The sequence below is a fragment of the Podarcis vaucheri genome (assembly GCF_965113315.1).
Source record: "Podarcis vaucheri genome assembly, chromosome: 3".
NCBI classification, from domain to species: domain Eukaryota; kingdom Metazoa; phylum Chordata; class Lepidosauria; order Squamata; family Lacertidae; genus Podarcis; species Podarcis vaucheri.
The window spans coordinates 81,768,010-81,790,781 of record NC_138761.1 but is presented as its reverse complement, the minus strand read 5'-3'; the positions used below and the strand labels follow the sequence as shown (position 1 = coordinate 81,790,781).

The window sequence follows — 22,772 nt, the reverse complement described above, 5'->3', positions numbered from 1 at the left end:
CATATGTTTAATTTTTATCCAATTGTTTTGTTATTTATTTATTTGTACTTGATTGCGCATATATATATATATATATATATATATATATATATATATATATATGCAGGTTTTGGTGTCTTCGGGTGTCTTCCCGTGTAAGAGTCGGGGTGTCTGGGCGACGTTTCGACGAGGTCTCACTCGTCATCTTCAGGCTGGTGCTTTCGGCTTCTTGTTACTGGAACAGAGCAGGATTTGGTGTTTGAGTTCCTATAAATACTGTAGAGGGGGTGTGGTGTATAGCCTCCAACGTTCTGGTCAGAGAGGAAGTTCCTAGATTAGTATGCCTTTTCTTCTTTTGTTCCTTAATGCTTGAGGGATATCTTGAGTGATTTCATGAGTGATATTCTGAATACCACTTAGGTGGGTCATTAAGTGTGGATTAGTTGCTAAAGCTAATAAACACAATATCAAAACAGCCTTCTGCACCAACCAAAAAATAGCCAATATCCTCAGAAACCCAAAAGACAAAATCCAGCTGGAAAACCAAGGGGTCTATGAAATACCCTGCAAAGTCTGCCCAGCCACGTACATTGGACAAACAAACAGACGAATAAATGCACGTATCGCAGAACACAAGAATGCCGTCAAAAAAGAAGAAAAAACTTCCTCTCTTTTCCAACACATGAAAGAAACAGGACACGAAATTAATTTTGCAGATTCCAAATTGCTCTTTAACATGGAACATCAACACAAGAGAATAATCATGGAAGCCATCGAGATAGAGAAACACCCTCACAACATGAACAAACGTGACGACACGTCCCGCCTGCCAGACATCTGGAAATTAGCCCTCCCCACAAAAACCGACACCAGAACCAGAGGCACACAGAACGCCGTCACCAATCAACCACACCAGACCCAAACCCAGACCCTCTCCACATACAAATTACAGACTCCATCCAGTAGCCAAACTATAGTGGCACCTCCGGATGCTGCACCCCCCTGCAATCCCTACACAGATCTGGCTGGCACAGGGCACAAAATCACAGCTCGCCCCTATACACGAAGCCAAGCCAGAGCACAACTAAATGCAACACAGCCATCTTCTCAGAAAAACTCTTCACAAGCTCAAGAGGTCAAGACCCGAAAGCTTTAGCAACTAATCCACACTTAATGACCCACCTAAGTGGTATTCAGAATATCACTCATGAAATCACTCAAGATATCCCTCAAGCATTAAGGAACAAAAGAAGAAAAGGCATACTAATCTAGGAACTTCCTCTCTGACCAGAACGTTGGAGGCTATACACCACACCCCCTCTACAGTATTTATAGGAACTCAAACACCAAATCCTGCTCTGTTCCAGTAACAAGAAGCCGAAAGCACCAGCCTGAAGATGACGAGTGAGACCTCGTCGAAACGTCGCCCAGACACCCCGACTCTTACACGGGAAGACACCCGAAGACACCAAAACCTGCATTCCTATACCCGTGAAAATCTACGAAAGCATATATATATATATATATATATATATATATATATATATATATGTTAATGTAATGCAATTCTAGAAATAAAGGACCAAGTCAAGCCATTGGTCCAACTAGCTCAGCACTGTTTACACTGACTGGCAGCAGCTCTCAAGGGTTTTAGAAAGGAAATCCACCTGGAGATACCCAGGGATTCAACTGCGCTACCACTGAGAAATAGCCCTTCCCCTTGACTGGGGAAGTTTAAATGTTTATGGGAGACATGTGGACAAAGGAAGCAGGATTTTGTAGAATGGGAACTATTTCCCTCAACCCCTCCCTTTCTGCCTCTGGTTTCACTATTATAACCTACCCCACTCCTATCATATTAAAAGGTGATATTACAAAGGAAGTGGAACTCAGTTATTAAAAATAAAAAGTTTCCCCCGTGGTTTTTCTCCTGTTGTATGTGTGTGCTACCTTCCTAGATATTTGAATTAATACTTGCTATCTTCCAGAATATCTGCCTCTCCAAGTTATGGGCTAACCGTTTCAGGGGAGGATACACAACAGTGTTGATGAGAATAAACAGTGAGGGGATGGGGGTGATCCTATAAAGCAATATTTTTTCAATGGGAGAACTTCCAGGGGCAATGCTGATTGGTAGAACTGGTCACACCTGTGCAGTACTATCGGACGAAAGACAGCTTCTTGTAAGGTTCATAGTTGCACAATGAACTTAATAGAGCCTGGAAGTTGGTTTCATCTCAATCTCCATCTGAAAGGAAGTCTCTCTCTCTCTCTCTGTATTACTAATTATTATTTACATTTATTCATAAATGCTTTATGTATTAGAAAAGAAGGGGAAGCGGAAACAGATGACATTGCCACTATTTCCCTGCTGACTTTTTATTTTAATAAAGCTGTAAACATCCTGGAAGCTTTGATTCTGCTGCCTAGAAATCTCAGGGATGGGTGGGAAGAAGCAGGTTCATCCTAGTCCAACTTTGGCCTATACAGCTGAATTCCATTTTTTTCCTCCCAGCCAAGAATGCTACATTTTCACATGCTTCTGAAAGCTTCCAAAATAGAAAGTTTCCTACATATAAATACTATGGTATGCATATGAAAATACAAATCTTTCAGATGAAGGATGCAGCTTGATGAGATGGTGCGAGGTCCTGACGTTTGCTTTTTTTATGCTTAAAACAATCATGGGGCTGGCAGACGTGGGGGAGAAATAGGGCCAGGGGCGCGGTGCTGGGGAGGAGATATTTAGCCCTTTATTCCTGGCAAGGCTTTCTTGGTTTAAATCCCTACCTCAACACAAAGCTCTGCTTATTTTGTCCTATGAAAGAAAATGTGTAGGCACTTTACAGGTTTGGAGAGAGTCGGTCTAAAAAAAAAGATTAAAAAATGTATGACACATTTCAGAAAGGCTATATAGGAGTTATGCTTGAGACAAGGCATATATTTTTTTACATGCAGGAAATGATGAAACATGAGGATCGGGCTAGTTCTTTCAACAGTATAAAAGGCAGATGAAATCTCCTTGAATGAATTTCTAACAGAAAAAATATCCCCTATGGAAAACAGAATAGAGAAACAATGCCGGGTATAAGAAATCACTGGAGAAAGCCTAGAGTTCAGTTTAAATCAGTGCGCCATGTACAAGCACTGTCTTACAAATAGGATTATTTAATTTAAACCTTAGATCTGCCTGGTTCCATTACTTCAAATGGAGCCTGTCATATCTTGACTTCATTATAAATCAGGGTTGTATTACAATTTGCGCTTAGGTGATATCACCGCACGGATATACAAAGCAAGGAGCAGCAAATAAATAAACAAACAAATAAAATTACACAGCAGTGGGTAAATAGAGCAAAGTCACTGCCTTTCTCTGAAAGGCAAAGAGTCATCCTGCTAAATGAGGATCCAAGCTGCCCTGCACGAAGACTGTTACTAATAAATAAAAGACCTCTGGGAAAAGTGCTGAGCATACGCAGGATCTATTTTCAGCTTGCATCAGCAGCTGCTACCCCTGGGATCACATCTTTACGCATACCCCAACACCATATGTAATCACTCGAGTGCTGCAACCAGTAAGATAATGAAAGAGCGCAGCATAAATCTACACTTGAGTGGAATGCTAAATGAGGAAAATAATACAAAAGGGGGGAAATAAACCACATTTTCAAGTCATTAGGAAGAAAGACTTTGACATATGAAGTGTTGCAGCCATTAATAGCACTTATCATATAGAGTGGAGACAAAGAGACAAATTAATCAAACTGACAGAACTGGGACATTTTATGCTAATGCGGGCTCCTGGGTTTTCGTTTCTATTCCTCTGCGCCCGGAAAACCGATACCATTACAGGGCAGGAAATTGCACGAACATGCAACAGATCATAAAAATTCACGTGCCTCAGAAACACCGCCAAAAGCACTGTAAAAACAAGACTAGGGACCCCTACAGAGGAACTACCTACAGCTAATGAATGCAAATAAGTACAGGAATACTTCCTATTCATGCATAACAATGAGATACTGGCTTTGACTCCACAGTCTCCACCATTAAAAGCAAAAAAATGAAGACTAGGGACCTGCTGGTCAAATCATATTCTGACATGATATACAAAGGAGAAGGGAGGGGAAAATGTGTTTGCTTTCTACAACTTACTTCAGCAGCTGCATTGCTATGTTTTTCTTTCAATATAAAGAATTATATTAAAAATGTAGAAGCCGAGCGCAACGAACAAAATACAGATTTTCACAATAAAGTGTGTAATTGAAAAAGAAAATAGTCTGGAGTGGGGAAGGCTTATGTGATGGTGGAGAAATTAGATTCGGTTCACAACCTACGAATTCTGCACTTTCCAAAACAGTACAAGAACTGGAACCTACCCATTCCTTGAAATTTCCACTTCTCTGAATTTTGCGATGCAGTTCTCCAGGCAAGCAATGTTTACCAAAATGCATATACAGTGGTACCTTGTGTTGCAGACGGGATCTGTTCCAGAGGCCAGTCTGTAACGTGAAAAGCCTGCAACTCAAAGAGCTGCGTCTGCACATGCGTGCGGCGCGATTTGGCGCTTCTGCAAATGTGGCGAAACCTGGAAGTAACCCATTCCGGTACATCCGGGTTGCCATGGGACGCAAGATGAAAACATGCAACCTGAAGCAGACATAACATGAGGTATGACTGTGTTGGGTTTTAAGGGTCCATAAAATTGCATATACAATGGTACCTCGAGTTACAAACACCTCAGGTTACAAACTCTGCTAACCTGGAAGAGTAACCTCGAGTTGAGAACTTTGCCCCAGGCTGAGAACGGAAATTGTGTGCCTGCGGTGCAGCAGCAGCAAGAGGCCCCATTAGCGAAAGAACGCCTCTAGTTAAGAACAGTTTCAGGTTAAGAACGGACCTCCAGAACGCATTAAGTTTGTAACTAGAGGTACCACTGTATCAGTAAACATAACATACAAAAATGCATTCTTTTAGGGGAAAGTGCTTTGCCAAAAGGTGTGCATTAGGCAAAATTTGGTTTCAGCAATTTTAGCTCTAATTCACACATTCTTTCTGTAGTGTGAACACCCCTGAAAACTACATCTGCTTGGTGGCGGGGATTCCATGTTGCTCTTAGAATGCTTAATATCACAATCCTGTACGGGCTTATTCAGAAGTCAGCTTCCTGTGCTCAATGGGGCAGACCCCTAGTAAAGAGGGGGATTTCAGCATAAACTTCTCACATGTATCACACAAAAAGTGACTGGGTGAGGTAGAAATAAAATCATCATCATCTGCCACTGCCTTAACAAAACTTTTGAATCTGGCCCAATTTTCAGATGAAATCCACTTGCTTACCACACATGCTTACCAATTCCCATGCAGGTGGTGTGACATATGTGCTCTGCATGGAAGCTCTATTTGCGGGGTTCCCCACCCCCTTCCCAAATATATTGAGCCCCGTTGTATGGCCTAGTACAGGCTTCCTCAACCTCGGCCCTCTAGATGTTTTGAGACTACAATTCCTATAATCCCTGACCACTGGTCCTGCTAGCTAGTGCTCACGGGAGTTGTAGGCCAAAAACATCTGGAGGGCCAAGGTTGAGGAAGCCTGGCCTAGTACTACACATTACATGATATGGGAAGTGCATGGTGGAAGGGAGGGTATGCATCTACTTCCTTGACCACGGGACTTGTGGCCACTAATTGGCAGGAGTATGAACTAGAATTAATAACAACACTGTGAAAAGATGGCTCACCATGATTCTAATATAAAAGTAATAAATTTATAGTAATTTAGCAAAGTTAGTTCATCCTGGTGCTTTGGAAGTAGCTATTTTAAAATCTATGCACTACTGGCTAAATTCACATCTTGTGGAAATGGTACAATGCAACCATATTCTCTTTCTGTGTGCAAGAAAATCAGCATGGGGGGGTAGATAGAGAGTAGTGCTTAACCCTTTCCTTCTGCACTTAATGTCTGTTTGAAATTGTACACCCAGCATTTCAAATGAACACAATTTAAACTGTGTGTTTGTGTTTGTGTGTGTGTGTGTGTGTGTGTGTGAGAGAGAGAGAGAGAGAGAGAGAGAGAGAGAGAGAGAGAGAAAGAATATCACTTGGGGGGTAGAGAAGAGAGGATGGGATAAATTTGTAGGTAAAAAATTAAGCACCACTTCCTCCTTATGTGGCTTTACTTCCACAGAAAGGCCCTTTGGACTAACATACCACCTTTCACTAAAAAATAAAATAAAAATCACCCTATGAAGAAATGTCCTCCAGACTCATCTGGAAAATGGCAAGTTTTTAGTAAGCACCTTCTTTCATAGGGGAAGTGGCTTAGGGGTGGGTGCAACTACAGATTAGGCTTTCCCCCTAGGCTCTGTACCAGAAGCGACCGAGGTATAAGCAGGAGGATCTCACCAGAAGATCTTCAGGCATTGCTGGCTCAAGGAGTACCCCTAGGCTACATACTTGTTCCTTCTGGGTGAGTGCAACATTGCCTAGAGCAGGCAAATTGCCTGATCCCCAGACTTGGGAATTCGCTTACACACAAAGCTTCTGACTCATCAGCATCCAGCTTATTTGCTCTTATCAAGCCCACCATTATGTCTAGGTCTAGGTTTTGCACAGCCACACCTGACAAATGTAACAGAGGAAAAGAGCTGAGTGTCATCCACTTACTGATGCTAATGACCACTCCCAATGGTTTCATATAGATGTTAAATAGCATTGGAGATAAGGCAGTACCTTGAGCACTCCACATCATAGCTGCCAGGGGGGCAAGGTGTAATCACCCAAAGCCACCCTCTAAACAACTCTGTAGGTAGGAGTGGAACCACTGCAACACACTGCCTCCCATTCTATCCTACCAAGCCGGTTCAGTAAAATACCATGGTTGATGGTATCAAAAGCTGCTGAGAGATTGAGCAAAAGCAGCAAGATCACACTCCCACCCATCTTTCTCTTAGGGCAATCAAGGCTAATACAGTCCCATAAACCAAGCCTTATTAACACACTGTTTGGCTTTCAATTTATATTTCACACAGAATATTAGGGAGGGGGTTTAACCCTGTAGTTTCATGTCTACATAATCTGTATTCAAATAGTGCATTTATATATTCATTTAAGAAACAACAACCTAGAATCAGGAACCACCACCAGAGGGAGGGAAAGGAATGGCTTTCAAGGCTTGCAAAGCTCTCTTTATCTCTTCCACCTCAAAAAGGTGGATGTTGTGCTGTATGCTAGAAAGCAGAACTATTGTGCCTTCTGAATAAAGTATCACAGGGTGCCTTCATGTGGTTTCTGAAAGCTTTTTTTTTAATGGCCACTTCCAATAATATCCAATTCACTAATACACACAACAGAGCCTCACTACATATCTGCCGACACGATTACCCTTTTCAGAAACATTTGAAATTCCATTTCTTGGCAAAAAAGAAGAAAAAGAAAATCACAGATGAACTATGGAATTGCAATCCTGGAATGCTCTGAAATAGCCAGCCAAGAAGTTGTAACAGAGGATTTTCAGGCCAATAGTTAAATCTATGTAATTCAGGGAAGAGAATGAATCATCTCTCTCGACACAGACTCATGATGCTGTGATTGTCAAAATACACTTAGAACATAGACTGCAAAAGTTCAAACAACTAGCATGCATGCATCCGACTACAGGTGAAATCCCCCCCCGATCAATCCACAGAGGCCAAAGAACCACTTGCAAAGTGCTCTGGGTGTAGAATGATGATAATGCTTATTAGTGATCTGAGCATAATGCAATATAAATGTTCACAGATCTTAGATTTATCACTTTAGCCTGAAAACTGATGGGTGCAAACAACCTCTCTCCAAAAGGAAAGATGGAGGGGAGTGAAGGCTGGAATGCAGGCCAGTCTGGAATCTGCCAAATCAGTGGAATAAATGAAGTGTATGAAGAGCTTCAGTTGATAGTTGCTGAGGGAAAGTATGTATGGCACCTTGAGCTCTTTGGGGAAATGGCGGGATAAAAATGTAGCAATGAATGAATGAATGAATGAATTTCTCCACATCACACATAATTGTATGAACCTTTATCATGTCCCATTCATTCTACCTCTCCACCCCTCTTGTCCGCCCCACCCAAGCTAGAAAGTCTTTCCCAGTAGAGTTGCCATCTCTATCCCTCTGATTATTGTTTTGTTAAATCACTAGATATTTAAATACGTACTGATTTTGTATAATTATTTTTAACCTATGTTGAATTCCTGCCTGCTCTGAAAGCCAGGCAGCGAATTTGTCCATTAAAAATGGCTACTACTCCTGCTTTAACTATTCTTTGTTTTTTCTCCAAATTCAGATCACTGTGGAGACCAGATGTGCTGCATCTGATGAGCACTCTGTCAAAGTATTATACACAATACATAAACAGAGGAGAGAAGAGAGATGCACATAACGGAACACTCTCGGTTTTCTAAAAGAACAAAGAATAAAACACAGTGTCATAATCTTTCATATAACACTCCAGTAGTAATTGACCTTGTGCATTCTGCCTTTGATTTTTCTCCTGTGCCCAATCATCTTCTGTTGGCTAATACACAACACTCCTCTCCCCCATCTCGGGCCAGTCAGCTGCCGTGGATGGCTAACTGATGCAAGGGCTTCTCACTGCTGCCACTTAAGGGACACAGTTAACGCTGGATGCCTGACTCCATCCCACCCATGGCTCTGAATGGATGAGCTTTCTAAACACACTTGGCTTCTGCCAGCCTAGAAGCCTGAGTTCATCTTTCTGCCCAGCATTTCTTTCATGTAAAATATTCAGCAACCCAAGGCATTATATATGCAGATCTATAAGAAAATGGATGAGATAATGCAGGACAGTGACTGTCAATGAAAGGTGTTATGTTTCATAGCAGATCCCAGATAAATACTTAAAACGAGAGCAAAGTGCAAAGATAGCATATAATGCACACACTCTGTATTGGTAACACAATTTAGAAAAATAAACAAGGAAATGTTATGATGGACTGGCTGGGCAAGAAGTGGGGAAAGCATACTATTCCTATAATGTTGTACTGCCTGTAATTCTGGCTATCTTACGTGACATCAGTATTTGACAAGAGCTCTAGACAACACTGATTGCTACCTCAGCATTTTCCCCCATGGAAAATGGCTTCCTTAGGAGTCATTGTTTTGTTACCTTGCTTTGGTATTTCCAAGACTTTATTTGTAATGGGTTAAAACGCCCTTTAGTTAAAATCTCGACTTGTCAGAAGCAGGAAAATAAAATAAAATCCATGCTTTCCTTCCACGCAGCTTTCACCTTCAGATATGACTAATGCAGCTTTGCTTTAACTGACAAAGAAGAGCAGGCAACCCTATGAATCAGGCACTATTCTAAACAGCGCTGGGTATTTCTGAAGTAAAAGTACCACTACACCATGAATGACTCAATCATTTTCCTGAGAGTTATTACTTGCAGCGATGAAGCAATGTTAATTGGATAATGGCCTTCTGCCAGCTAATATTGGCATGACCTACAATACCCTTGGCTGACAGCCCTGGATGTCTCTCTATCACACTTCTTCTTTTTTTTTGTAATCTAGATGGGAAGTGGAAACCATTAAAAAAATATTCCCAAGTGCTATTTAACTTCTTATCATGAATTAAAAGCTTAATTAAATGCCTTGTTAAAAGGAAGGAAGACTGATTTCTATGATTAAATAAAGCAAAAACACAACAACAACAGGAATATGGATCAAATCAATTCTACCGAATTAATATGTTTCTTGGGAAATAATTTATTCGGTTTGAATTTTTAACAAGAGTCATTATGGAAAGCGCACAGAGAGGAGGATCCCTCCTGCTGCTCCATAGGCGGGTGGGTGTCATGAGGCCTGAGTGGGTTTCCCCCTCCAAATGAATGGTACTAAGTCATAGACTAAAACTCAAACCCACCATGACAGCAAATACTGTATAACCAAGATGAATTAACCTTGTGCTTTCATGTCAGCCCTAGGATGAAACCCTACACCTGCTTAATTGGGGGTCTGGTCCCACCAAACTCAGCAGAGCTTGCTTCTGAAGACATCCCAAGGATGTCTAGTGTTTTAGTGGTCATACTGGCTGGGGTTGATGCGAGTTCGAGTCCAGAAACATCTGCAGGAAGCCATGTTGGTTACCCCAGGTATGAAGAATATTTGCTCTGTTGCTTTGGAGTTTTATTACTTTGAAGTTTTCTTCATCTGTATAATTTACTCCAGTTGCAATATTTTATTTTATTATCTTATTTTATTATTACATTTATATCACATCTCTCTTCCAAGGAGCAAAAGATGGACATAGGAACTGCCTTATAATGAGTTCATCCATGTAGCTCAGTATGGCCTACTGTCAGGGAATGGGAAGAGGAGGAATGGTGGAGACCACCTCCCCAGCCTGACCCTTCCGGGGAGGAGGAAGAGGAAGAGGAAGACAGTACAGTGGTACCTCGGGATGCGAACGGGATCCATTCCGGATCCCTTCCGCGCATGCGCATGACATCATTTTGAGCGTCTGCGCATGCGCGAGCAACAAAACCCGGAAGTAACGCGCTCCATTACTTCCGGGTTGCCGTGGAGCGCAACCCGAAAGCACCCAACCTGAAGCACATTCAACTCGAGGTATGACTGTACGGATTTACAACAGGGGTTTGCAGGAGGGGATGGCAGAGGAGGAAGAAGTGGGGTGACAGCTGACGGACACAGTGTCTCCCTGCCTTCTTTGCCTTCTTCTATAGAGGGGGTCCTTTCTCGGAGCAAGGCATTCTGGGTGAGGTGGCATTGGGAGTGTTCCCGTGCCTCTGATCCTTTTCTATGGCAGCTAGAAATATTCTTTTAAAATCGAAAGCTAGTAAAGTTACTTTATTAAATTTAAACTTTTTTAAAAAAAGTTTTCTAATGGTAACTGCAAAGGCAGAGACACTTCACCTAGGATGCCTTTCCCTGAGGCACAAATTCCTTCCTCAAAGTCAGGAATGTGATGCTGTGAGTTCATAAGGGCTGAATAGGTGGACTAGAAGGTGAGGCAAGTGAATGGGGGAGCGGGGCAGGGACAATAAGCCTCCCCCACTAACCCTGCCATTGGATACAGTTTGTTCAGTTTATCTCATGGAAACATCAGCCTTGTTCTGGTATTACAATTTTATACAGATGGACACTTGTATAACGTGAGATTCTGCTGCACAGTTATTTTTTCCTGGTCTAATACAAACAGTAAAAGCTCAAGTGTCTTGGAAGTACATTTACTGGTTCAAAAAAGATTCCTGCGTTACTATTCCGCATTATAAAATGTGCATTTAAGTGACAGTAATATCAGAAGCAATTTGCATGCTGCAATGAAGAGGACTAGAAATATCTTTCAAACTTCTACAAGTCGCTTGATTGTATAAGGTACTGGTAGTGCAGTGAAACTACAGTGAGTTTGCCGTTTTGGATTTTACATTTCTCACTATAGTGAAGTTCTTTTGAGATATTAGAAAGCTGTCTTCTATGTGCTGGAAATAGGCTTTTTCAATTATTCTTAAGTGTCACACAACCACTTGTAACGCAGCAAAAAAGTCCCAGTGACCCTGTTTCGACCCTGACAATGTTGTGAGCTTGGGAGAATACCTGCTTGGGAGACATACTCTGTTCTCTTAGTCACTTTCTATTATGCATTCCCTGTTTCTGCAATGGCTCATTCTACAACCTACAGATAAGTATTCCAGATCATTTTCCAGCTCTTGTTTCAGCAGCAGATTAATGGAGTTCATGAGGCTACGTTTGTATGATCCCTCCCTGTTTCTGCTCTTCCTTCTTCCCTGCCTGCTGCCTTGTTCTTGCCTGGTAAGCTCCTTTGTTCTCTTGTTTCTAGCCCAGAAGACCACAGGGAGTCGGATTCTGAATCATTTACTGCCCTCACTCCTGGGACTAAAACACACACAGTCAAATCTGAAAACATGAAGGGGCTCTGAGCTCAGTGTTGTTGTTTGTTTTTAAAAAACCTTTCAGGTTTAGCCAATACCTAAGAGAGTGGCTTATTCTCTGTCTCTGTTACCATGTTATAAAGTTTTGCTTTTTTAAGGGACGTAGGAATGTTGACATACTATACCTCCTCTGGCAGGCTGACCACCAGATCATTTTCTGTCTGCCCGACCAACACCTGCAAGAAGTATTCGCTGCACGCAGCCAGCACAGCCCGGTGGGCTCGGAACTCTTTCCCCTCCACAATCAAAGTCACATCACAGAGAATATCCTGCTTCCGCTGGTCATTGAGGCACAGGAGGATATTGGTACAATGGACTGTTGACTCATACACATACATGGGGGATTCAGTCTTCTCATCCACAGACATTCCGTTCACACCCTAAAATAGAAACAACAAACAATAAGGGAGAGAGATAGGGCTGGCGAGATTTGTCAAAGTGCTTGCTAAGAAAGGAAGATTACATCATGATTTCTGCGTCCTGCATGGGTTAGCCAGCTCTCTGCAGAACTGCTGATCAGCACTTTGATTCTTAGCTGGAACAAAGAGCTCAAGAAATATATATATATATATCTGAAATGTATCTCTGAAAAGACAATTGCATTATAAGCTTTTTACTCTATCCACTTAGTTGGTTCTTTCTCCCTCCCACAACATTGAATCAGGAATATGGAATAATGTCTTGAAATGTTGAAGGCTATCAACCAACAGTTTTAATAGACAGGAGGCTCCTGGGAAAGGGTGGGGAGGGAAAGGGAAGCACAAATAAAAAAAAAAACATTTGTGAGCATCTTCTGGCAGAGAAAAGCAATTCAACCCAGAGCTCTTTCATATTAGAACTATGTTGCCAAACTGGAGCTTACCGGCACAATTCAGAATAAGTTATCACAACCCAACATTTCACAGAAATCTCTGTGTAAAATTCCCACTGCCTGTACACAGAATATTTATCAGCATCAAAAAGAATGGGGCAGTATGTACACTTGACCTGTAGGATCAATGCGTTTGTGTGTCTTCAGAACAGGACCCAGAGGAACAGAGGAAGCTTTATACCAAATCATACCACTGGTTAATCTAGTCGAGTATTGTCTACTGACCAGCAGTGGGCTCTCCCAGAGTATTAGGCAGGAATGCTTCCAAGCTCTATCTCGAGATGCTAGGGATTGATCCTGAAACCTTCTGCATACAGTGCATATGCTTTATCCACACTTGTAAACGATCTGAGAACACCTTGCACCTCAATAAACTGGCTTGGAAACAGATATCCTGCTGGTACTGTGACCATGCTCTCTTGCTAATAGTTAGCATTAAAATAAAACTTTCCCCTGAGTGTTCAAATCATTCTCTACAGAGAGATCTGCACTAGTTGCCGATTTGCTAGTGGGCCAAGTTCAAGGTGATACTATTGGTATATAAAGCTCTTAACAGCTTAGGACCAGTTTACTTGTGGGATCGCCTTACCCCACATGTGTTCTTCTGCCAACCTAGCACTTCGAAAGCACGCCAGTGCAAGTAGATAAATAGGTACTGATGTTGTGGGAAGGTAAACGGTGTTTCTGTGCGCTCTGGTTTCCATCACGGTGTTCCGTTGCGGATACCTTTCTTTCAGTGTGGGAGAACCTACACCTTGGAGCACACTGTTGACACCAGGCAGGCAACTTCACTGTGTTCTTTTTGGCGCCTGCTTGAAACTTTTTAGTTTAGGCAAGCTTAACAATACATGTTGATATGTTTTAATGTATTGTCGGTTTACTGCTGGTTTTAATTGGTTTTTTAAAATGTTTTTAATTACTTGTTTTCCGCTGCCGCAATGCTTTTCTGCAAGCACTTTGCCAAGTGAGTAACTATTCACAGTGACTTGCGTTTGATAGGTAGAAGCAAGCTTTGTTCCTCACCTGTAAGGTGCTTCACTTTATTGAATACAAAAGTAGCTCTAAGCAAGAATGTCAACAGAGCTGGCACTGCTTCAGGTGCCACATAAAACCTGTCCTGCATTTGTAAGAACTCAATCACTTAGTATGGCAGTGCCTACAAATTGGAACTTGCTGCCTACTGAGATCAAGCAGGACATAGAACCATAGAATCACAGAGTTGGAAGGGACCACGAGGCGCCCTGAAGTTAAGAGATTCATGCTCTGCCAACTGAGCTACCGCAAGCCCTCTGCCTTCAATTTACTCTTTATCACACCTGCTAAACAAGCAGACAAGCCTACCCAGAGCCTTAGAAAGTTGGAAGTATTTTACATCTGTTTTAGAATTTAAACTTTTAGGTGATGGACTATATGGAACTGGCGGAAATGACTGGCAGAATCCGAGACCAGGGAGAAGAGTCGGTGGAAGAAGATTGGAAGAAATTTAAAGACTATTTACAGAAATATTGCAAAATTAATGAATGTTAGAATGATGTCAGAATGAAGTTAAGTGGTTTTAGCAGTAATGTTATAAAGGTGTATGTAAAAATGGATTGTTAATAGGTGAAAACTCAAAGTTATAATATATTAAGTTAATGGATTAAGACAAAAACAAAGAGGGAAAGGAATTGCTGAATTAACTAACAGAACTAAAATATAAAAAAGGGAGGTGTGAGGAGGTCAGGGAAGTAAGGAAATGAAATGTAAGGCATGGAAAGATGTGGTTTTTTAAAATGGTTTTTTAAATCTTTTTTCTGTATTTTGTATTTTTTTTCCTTTTTATTTCTTTTTCTTTCCCCCCTCTTTTTATTTATGTAATCTTTTCTTTGAAACTTTAATAAATATCATTTAAAAAAATAGAATTTAAACTTTTTAATGATTTAAAATATGGTTGTGAATTTTATTTTATTTTACTGTTTTATCTTTTGTAAACCTCTTTGAGATATTTTTTTTTACAATCAGAACACAAATTTTATGAAATAAATAAATAAGAAAGAAAGAAAGAGAAAAAAAATATTTTATTAAGTAGGACAAGATTTGGTGTGACAAAACATTTTGACACCAGCCCTCACCATGTAAAAGGTTCCACAAACATCAGAAGAAGAAATAAGGCAGATGAATTAGTGAGAGATTACAGATGGATGTAACCCAAGCACAAGGGTCAGAAAATATACAAATATACAAAGAAGATAAAAGTTGCTTTTTTAAAAAAAGAATAATACCCAAAGCATTGTTGCATTTTGTAAAGGCAAAACAATAAAGGAAAGTATTTCAATTTCACCCCAACCTGGTCTGGGACAAAAGGTCCGACTGACTAATTGGTCTAGATGGGTTAAAGGGGAAGCTGATGTTTGCACAGCTCTGCCTACACAAAAAGGTATCAAGTGGACATGTAATGGGGAATGGAGTTTGGTCTATAGTTATGCAGACTGCCCTATTTGTCTCTATACTGATATTTAAAAAGGACAGAAGAACGCATTAATTAAGAAACAGAATGAGGCAACTATAAATTATTGCCTCTTCGCTCCCATTTTGATTCTTTCAAGTTTTCTGCTTCCTGGGTTGCTCTGAAAATATGAGACAAGTAGCATACATGAGATAAATAAGCAGGGGTGGTTTTAGGGTAGCGCCACTGGTTCAGGTGCACTGGGCACCAGCACCACAGGGGGCGCCACAACAATAGTGTCGAACAGAACATGAGAGGCCGGGGAAGGGCGTCACACAGGGCGCCACTGAAATAAAAATAATCTTAAATGTGCTTTTCAGATAGGTTTGGGCTTCCATGCTATACAGTGGTACCTCGGGTTACAAACGCTTCGGGTTACAAATGCTTCAGGTTACAGACTCTGCTAACCCAGATATAGTTCCTCAGGTTAAGAACTTTGCTTCAGGATGAGAACAGAAATCACGCGGCGGCAGCAGGAGGCCCCATTAGCTAAAGTGGTACCTCAGGTTAAGAACAGTTTCAGGTTAGGAATGGACCTCCAGAACGAATTAAGTTCTTAACCCGAGGTACCACTGTATATAACCAGCCACAGAAGTAAATGGTATAATTCAAATAGGGTGGTGAAAGTGATTAGCAGATTGGCTAGATGAGAAGAGACTGCAAAAGACGATGCTCTAAGAAGAACATAAATAAGAGGTGACATCACTTTGCAACACTAATGAAGGGCAAGAGAGATTAAATTAATGCCCTCCTTTCAATGAATGTAAAATTGTATTTCCCTCCCCTCCTGCTCACCTCTGAAGGAGATTCTGTCTGGGAGACAAATGTAGAGACTGAGCATGTGAATTACCGCCAAAGGCTTCCCAGCCCTCTGGCAACTGTCCACATTCACTTGCCTTTCATTTTAATCCCTGGAGGCGCTATCTCTGAAGCAAAGTGGAAGGAAAAGATGAGATTGCCACCTTCTGTCTCCCCCTACCCAGCATTGGGGAAAGAGCAGAGTGATATCTCTGATACCTGATACTTTAGAGCACAAAATCCAAATAAGGCCATACCTCTCCCAAGACTGGAACTCAAGTGTGAGGCGGTGTCCCATTTAACTCCATTGCATAGTCTATTCTGAGACTGTTTGCGAGAAAAGACTTGCCCATCTACCGAGCTCTGCGTATTAGTGAACATAAGGCAGTACTGGGGCAGTGACAATCACAAATAATGGTTGGCTACTAAGAGAAGTCAAATTGTTCAGATTCCTGGTTGCAGCAGAAGTTGTATAATGGCTGCCATGGCTCTAATCTCATCAAGGATGAAGGATAAAATTTACACCACATAATATGGGCAGAAACAGAGCCCACTGGTGGGGCCAACTCTTACACTGCTGCTCTCTCATGAGTGCTAGGGCAGCCTGAGGCATCCATTCAGTTGACATACAGTGCCCTGGAACAATCACTGACATAGCATTGATATGGGATATGGTGTAGTATTGAAAACCCACTTCATGGACAGGTATTAGGGGTGGGACCTGCCAAGGTGCTGGGTGCCTGGCAGCTGCCTAGTAGTGCCAAGTTGCTAACTCTGGCCTTAGTCAGGACTCCACATCAGTTAAGTGGAAGAGCCCATAATAAGCAGGTACCACTGGCCTACTCGTACCATGCTCAGCGAGGCTTCAGGTGGGTAAAGACACACCCTTTTTGAGTTTTGATGCTGAAAGTGAGCAAGACAACATTAAGAGGTAAGATACATGATATCCCTGCCATGCCACCCCAAATGGCATCCCTGTTGCACACTCTACCCAGCTCAGCTGGGACATTTAGGAGCTCTTACTTTGTGGAGGACTATCATCATGCAGCAAGTATCTTGCATTCTTTGTAGAGGGTGGGAGAGAAGACCCACTACATAATGTTCCATTCTATGTAATAAGCATTAAACCTGAAGGCAGGAAAACACACAACAGGAATGTTGTTTTTGATGGCCCCTAGAGCACGAATAATTCGTGGTGAGTCAGACTAGGAAGGGTAGTTTTGGCTGCACCTTTTACTCCCTGGATAGCAATTTTTTACCTTCCCCCCCACCCCCAGAAGGGGCTGAGTTCTGCGCTCCTTCATAGGTATGTGCAGGCAAGTTTATGTTTATATGGACAGGTTAGTTTTAAAGGATTGTAGTAAAAGTACAAATTATCTTCAGAAAAATCCAGAATGAATTTTAATTATCATTTTAATTAACTGATTTCCCAATCAGTTAATTATACAATACTCTTGGATCTTTAAGGCAAGGAAGGTTTAAAATAAGAAAAGAAAGATAGATTCTATGAAACAATCAAGATGCAGTCAGTTAAATAAACACCAGTTCTAATACTGGAAAGCAAGACAGCCAAATATATTCAGTCTAAATAAGCTAACAGGACAAAAGGTCCCCCACATACGCACAGTAATTGCTACATAGCAGTAGGTCAATCTGTCAAGAAAAGTCTTAATTACAAGCAGAATGGAAGCAAACTGCACTGCTGAATTCAGTGAGTTGGGCGTCTCAAATGTGAGTGGAATGAAGAGCTACTGACATTTGTTACACTAATATAGCTTCTTCATAACTATATTATCTAAGCCACGGGTGCAGAGTCCTTTTCAGCCCAAGGGCCACGTTCCCTTTTGCAGAGCCATTCAGGGGCCACGTGCTAGTGATGGGCTAGAGGCAAAAGTAGGCAGAGCAATGGATGAGACTCTTATGTCTGTACAGCAGACAACATTCCAGCCATGCAAAAACCAGAGGTTTCTATACACTGATACCCAGCTTTCCATCCAGGCGAGCAGGATGAATTATCACGGTTCAAAGACACATTCAGGCTGCCCAAGGGGGTCTCAGAGCTAAGTGAGAAGGGCCTAGGTAGGGAGAATGGCCAAGGAGTCTTGGGGGCCAGACAGAGAGATCTGGATGGCCACCTTTCACCCCCAGGCCTAAGGTTCCCCATCTCTGATCTAGGCAAAGATACAAGTTCTGATAAATAGCAGCAACCTTCCAATCCTTAGTCCTAGAGTGCTCACAGTGAAAATATCCAGGTTAAAAGAGTGATAAATACAAACCACAGCAAGCCTAGCAATCCTGCCAGCCACATGCAGGAGCTGTTAGGTCAAAATGCTAATACAGAGCAACTTAGTTCCAACCTTTAGAAAATATAATTATGAGGTTGGGCGGGGGGGGGGAGCATTAACAGGAGGGAGCGTGGCCATGGAGGAAAGAAGATGGCCGTTTAAACTCTAGCTCTGCTCCAAAGCTCAGAAAAACTGTTTTCAGCAAAAGCCCTGGTTGTCAAAACCCCAAACCTTGAAGCAAGGAGAGGGGAATGCAAAAGGATTTAGAAAAGCTGGAAATAAAAGACCTCACTCCATTCTTCCTGCCCTGAGACAGAAGGCTTACTTCAACAAGGACACTAATGCATGGTCCAGGATGCTGCTGCCCTTAAAAGTGGCCTCTTCCTTGCTCAAAAAGATTATCTTAAGAGAAGAATTTTCAGCACAAGAAGAAGCCACAAAGAAGCTTATTAAAAAATACTTGGAAAGAACTAATGCTTCCAATGGAAATGAAACTGACAGAACTTAACAGGAGACTTAACAGAAACAACTACAGCAACAAAAGAATTAAGCCAAATCCATGCCCCCCTCCCCAAATCAAAGAATTACAAAAAGGAAATACAGTGGTACCTTGGGTTACAAACACTTCGGGTTACAGACTCTGTTAACCTGGAAGTAGTACCTCGGGTTAAGAACTTTACCTCAGGATGAGAACAGAAATCGCGCTGCTTCGGTGTGGCGGCAGCAGGAGGCCTCATTAGCTAAAGTGGTACCTCAGGTTAAGAACAGTTTCAGGTTAAGAATGGACCTCCGGAACGAATTAAGTTCGTAACCAGAGGTACCACTGTACACATATATGCAACAAGCTTGAAGATGCAGAAAATCGAAATATGACAATTGATTTACTTTTTTTTTTTTTTGTAGAGAGAGTGCAAGAGAATGATCCTGCACAATTTATTGCCTCATGGCTTAGATCACTGCTTCCAGACCTCATAGTATCTGCTGATGATTTTGATCGGGCACACATAGCACTTGGACCCAAACCTAGGGAGGGAGCTCCATTCCACTCCCCATGATATAATTGTCTGCTTTTCCCCTTACAGGTAGGAGGAGGAAGTGTGGAACAAACAGAGGAACCTAATATCCACAATGTATAAAAACAGCCCAGTTATGGAGATATAGGATCTGACTTCTGAAGCACTGAAAAAAGGAAAGAATCTATGTGCTTGCACAATTAAACTGCAAGAAAATGTAATTAAATATCACTGGGGCTTCCCCTTCTGTCTTATTGTCATGAGAGGATCAATATAGGTCATAACAACAAATAGACTGGAAGCAACACGTCTCCTCAATACTTTTGGAACTGGCCTACCTCTGGAATGGCAGCAAGCAATGGAAGGAAGAAAAAGGTGAACTTTCTCACGATGGTTGAAGGATGGTAACAGGAGCAAAAGTTCTCACAAATGCCTCACACATAGCAACAGAGGAAACCACTACAACATACCTGTACCAAGCAGATTCCTATGTTCTAGACCCTCGAGATATTCCTGACACACCTAACTTGTGGCTGTAAGAAAATATCAAGGAAAATGGTATCCTGTTTACAAGTTATCCTTTAATCCGCAAGGCTGCCTAGTCTCCCATTTTGTTCACCCTAACTTTGGAACCATTAGCTATATGCTTCAGAACAACAACGGACATCAAGGGACTCCAAACTGGAAAACAAAAAGCATATCTATTAAATGAACATGAGTTCTTAGCACATCTTCAGAAGGTAAAAGACCCCTGGACAGTTAAGTCCAGTCAAAGGCGACTATGGGATGCAACGCTCATCTTGTTTCAGGCCGAGGGAGCCGGTGTTTGTCCACAGACAGCTTTCCAGGTCATGTGGCCAGCCTGACTACACCGCTTCTGGAGCAACGGGACACCGTGATGGAAACCAGAGCGCACATAAACGCCATTTACCTTCCTGCTGCAGCGGTATCTATTTATCTGCTTGCACTAGTTTGCTTTTGAACTGCTAGGTTGGCAGAAGCAGGGAGAGAGCAACGGGAGCTCATCCGGTCACGCAGATTCAAACCGCCGACCTTCCGATCGGCAAGCCCAAGAGGCTCAGTGGTTTAGACCACAGCATTTAGAACCAGCCTAAAATCCCGAACAGCTTCACACAAACCATGCTTAATGTGTGGAAAGAGAAGGCAGGAATTCTGACTCCAGCACTCCCACCACTACCCCCCCTTCCACCCACTATTTAACAACGCTTCACGACAATCTGATGGTGGATGGAGGAGGAAGCAAAATGTCTATACTGGTTATGTGACTTTTATAATAGAAATGCACCACTCTCAGACCAAGAAATACAGACTAAACTACCTTGGAAACTTACAAAACCCCTTGGCTGCTACTCCACCAAATCCACACTTTTTTGGCTAACCCATTTACCAGTAAGGAATCCACAAGACCACTAGCCCAATTTGAAAGACTTGTAAACATCAATTGTTATCTTCACTTTGAACCCCCCTCCCACATTCATCAATATACTAAGACTATATTGTTTCATTGGGAACAGAAGAGGAAAAAATACTATTACTCATACTTAATCTAAGCACAACTACAAGGGCTCCTGATTAGGCATTTAGCTATGAGATATTGAATGTTATCTGTTAACTCTGCTCTATCCTGTTTCCCCTTTGCTTCTGTTTAAACCAGTTCACGAACCAAGATCTTATATATTGGCCACCAATAATGAAGCATATGTTGTAGATATTACTGCAAATTTATTATGCTATTTTTGTGATATACAAATGACACGAGAGGGGGGAAAACACTAATTTTGCAGTTCTGGAGCAGAAACATTCATACCACTACAGAAACAAGAATATGAATTATAATAGCAATAATTCCTTTTGCATCAGGATATTCTCTAGCCAATTCTCCATTTATCATTCAAATGGCAAAATCCACTGACATATTCCTCTGTTAAGTTCCCATTTACTGTGCAGGAAACAGAACTGGTAGATTGTGCTGAAAATCATTAAGAGCTAAGTAGGATGAAGAGAAGAAGAGACGCACACCTATTTTTTTTAGCCAAATGCTGGAACATGAAATAATTTACAACCATGTGAAGTTACCAGCTATTTGGGAGTATTAAAAAAATCCAAATTAATTACCAATTACAACATCCAAAAACAAGAACATAAAGATAGAAATAATGAAATGTAATTGTACGTTATTATTATGATTCTTTAGCTGTTGCAAATATGATACAAGACTGATCTAGATTAATAATTCATTCAGCAATAATGTATCAGGAAAAGATAATTATACAGTGCCACAATTCTCACGCTGATTTCTGTAATTACAGATTACAACAGTGTTAGCAATTTGAAAAAAGGTTAGGGAGCGGCAGTAATTTGCCATGTCATCTTCAGATGCATTAATCTCTCTTTCTTGGAGCATCAGGGATAATTGGAAACACAATAATGGGTCAAGTAGGACTACATGGCCTTGCCTTTATGTCTATTGGCAAACATGCTGAACATGGTGTACATTAGCAGCCACTAGCCATAAATTGCTCATTCAAAGTGTTTACATAACTGATGCAGGCAGGACAAAAGGTGACTTTCCAAGGGGCAAGAATAACTAAAACAGAGGAGGATGGCTCAAAGCCCAAGTTGAGCTTTCTTAAGTCCCATGGATTTGAATGGGTCAGATTTAAGCACATGTCTAACTCTTTCATTGAAACCAAAGAGGTAGAAGAAGAAAAAGCAGATGACCTTTTGCTAAGGTTGTAATATAAGCCTATGTGGGAAGCCCATGGCTAAATTAATACCTGCACCATATTTCCTGTGTGTGCACAGAGTTCTTGGAAAATAAATCCCACATGAAAATTCATTAAACTCACAATCATAGTTAGCAGAGTGAGCCAGGATGCACCATACTATGTGTGTGTGTGTGTGTGTGTGTGTGTGTGTGTGTGTGTGTGTTGTTCCCAATCTCAAGTATTCAAAATCACTTAGAGGAAAGGAAATCTCCACAGTAATATATAGGCAACTATGTATTTGTCGGATATCTATCTATCTATCTATCTATCTATCTATCTATCTATCTATCATCTAGTAGTCCCACATATGGTTTTTTATGCCAGAAATTGGTCTAAGCCAATTTATAGCAAAATAAGAACTTGTGCCTTATTTTCATAAGTTCATGTGTGCTAAGAAGTATTTACTACAATAGTGTTTATTTCTCATTTGAATTACAGTGTGAGGAAGGAATGTTCACTTGGATGGAAGTGAGAAAGTTACAATTGCAGAAACATGAAAAGGGAGCCTAAAAGCCGAGAGAGAGAGAGAGAGAGAGAGAGAGAGAGAGAGAGAGAGAGACCCAATGTTTTTGCAGAGTGTCTTT

The 22,772-nt window shown here is 41.4% G+C and overlaps 1 protein-coding gene across 6 annotated transcripts in view; it reads right to left on the bottom strand.

Moving 5' to 3' along the window:
- Positions 1 to 22,772, bottom strand: part of BACH2 (BTB domain and CNC homolog 2) — a 234,676-nt gene that overhangs the window by 33,927 nt on the left and 177,977 nt on the right. For all 6 annotated transcript variants that reach the window (XM_082216843.1, XM_082216845.1, XM_082216842.1 and 3 more), the window contains one exon: positions 12,073 to 12,327. In XM_082216843.1, the coding sequence (XP_082072969.1) occupies positions 12,073 to 12,315 (243 nt within the window). In that variant the 5' untranslated portion in view covers positions 12,316 to 12,327. The remainder of the gene's footprint in view (positions 1 to 12,072; positions 12,328 to 22,772) is intronic.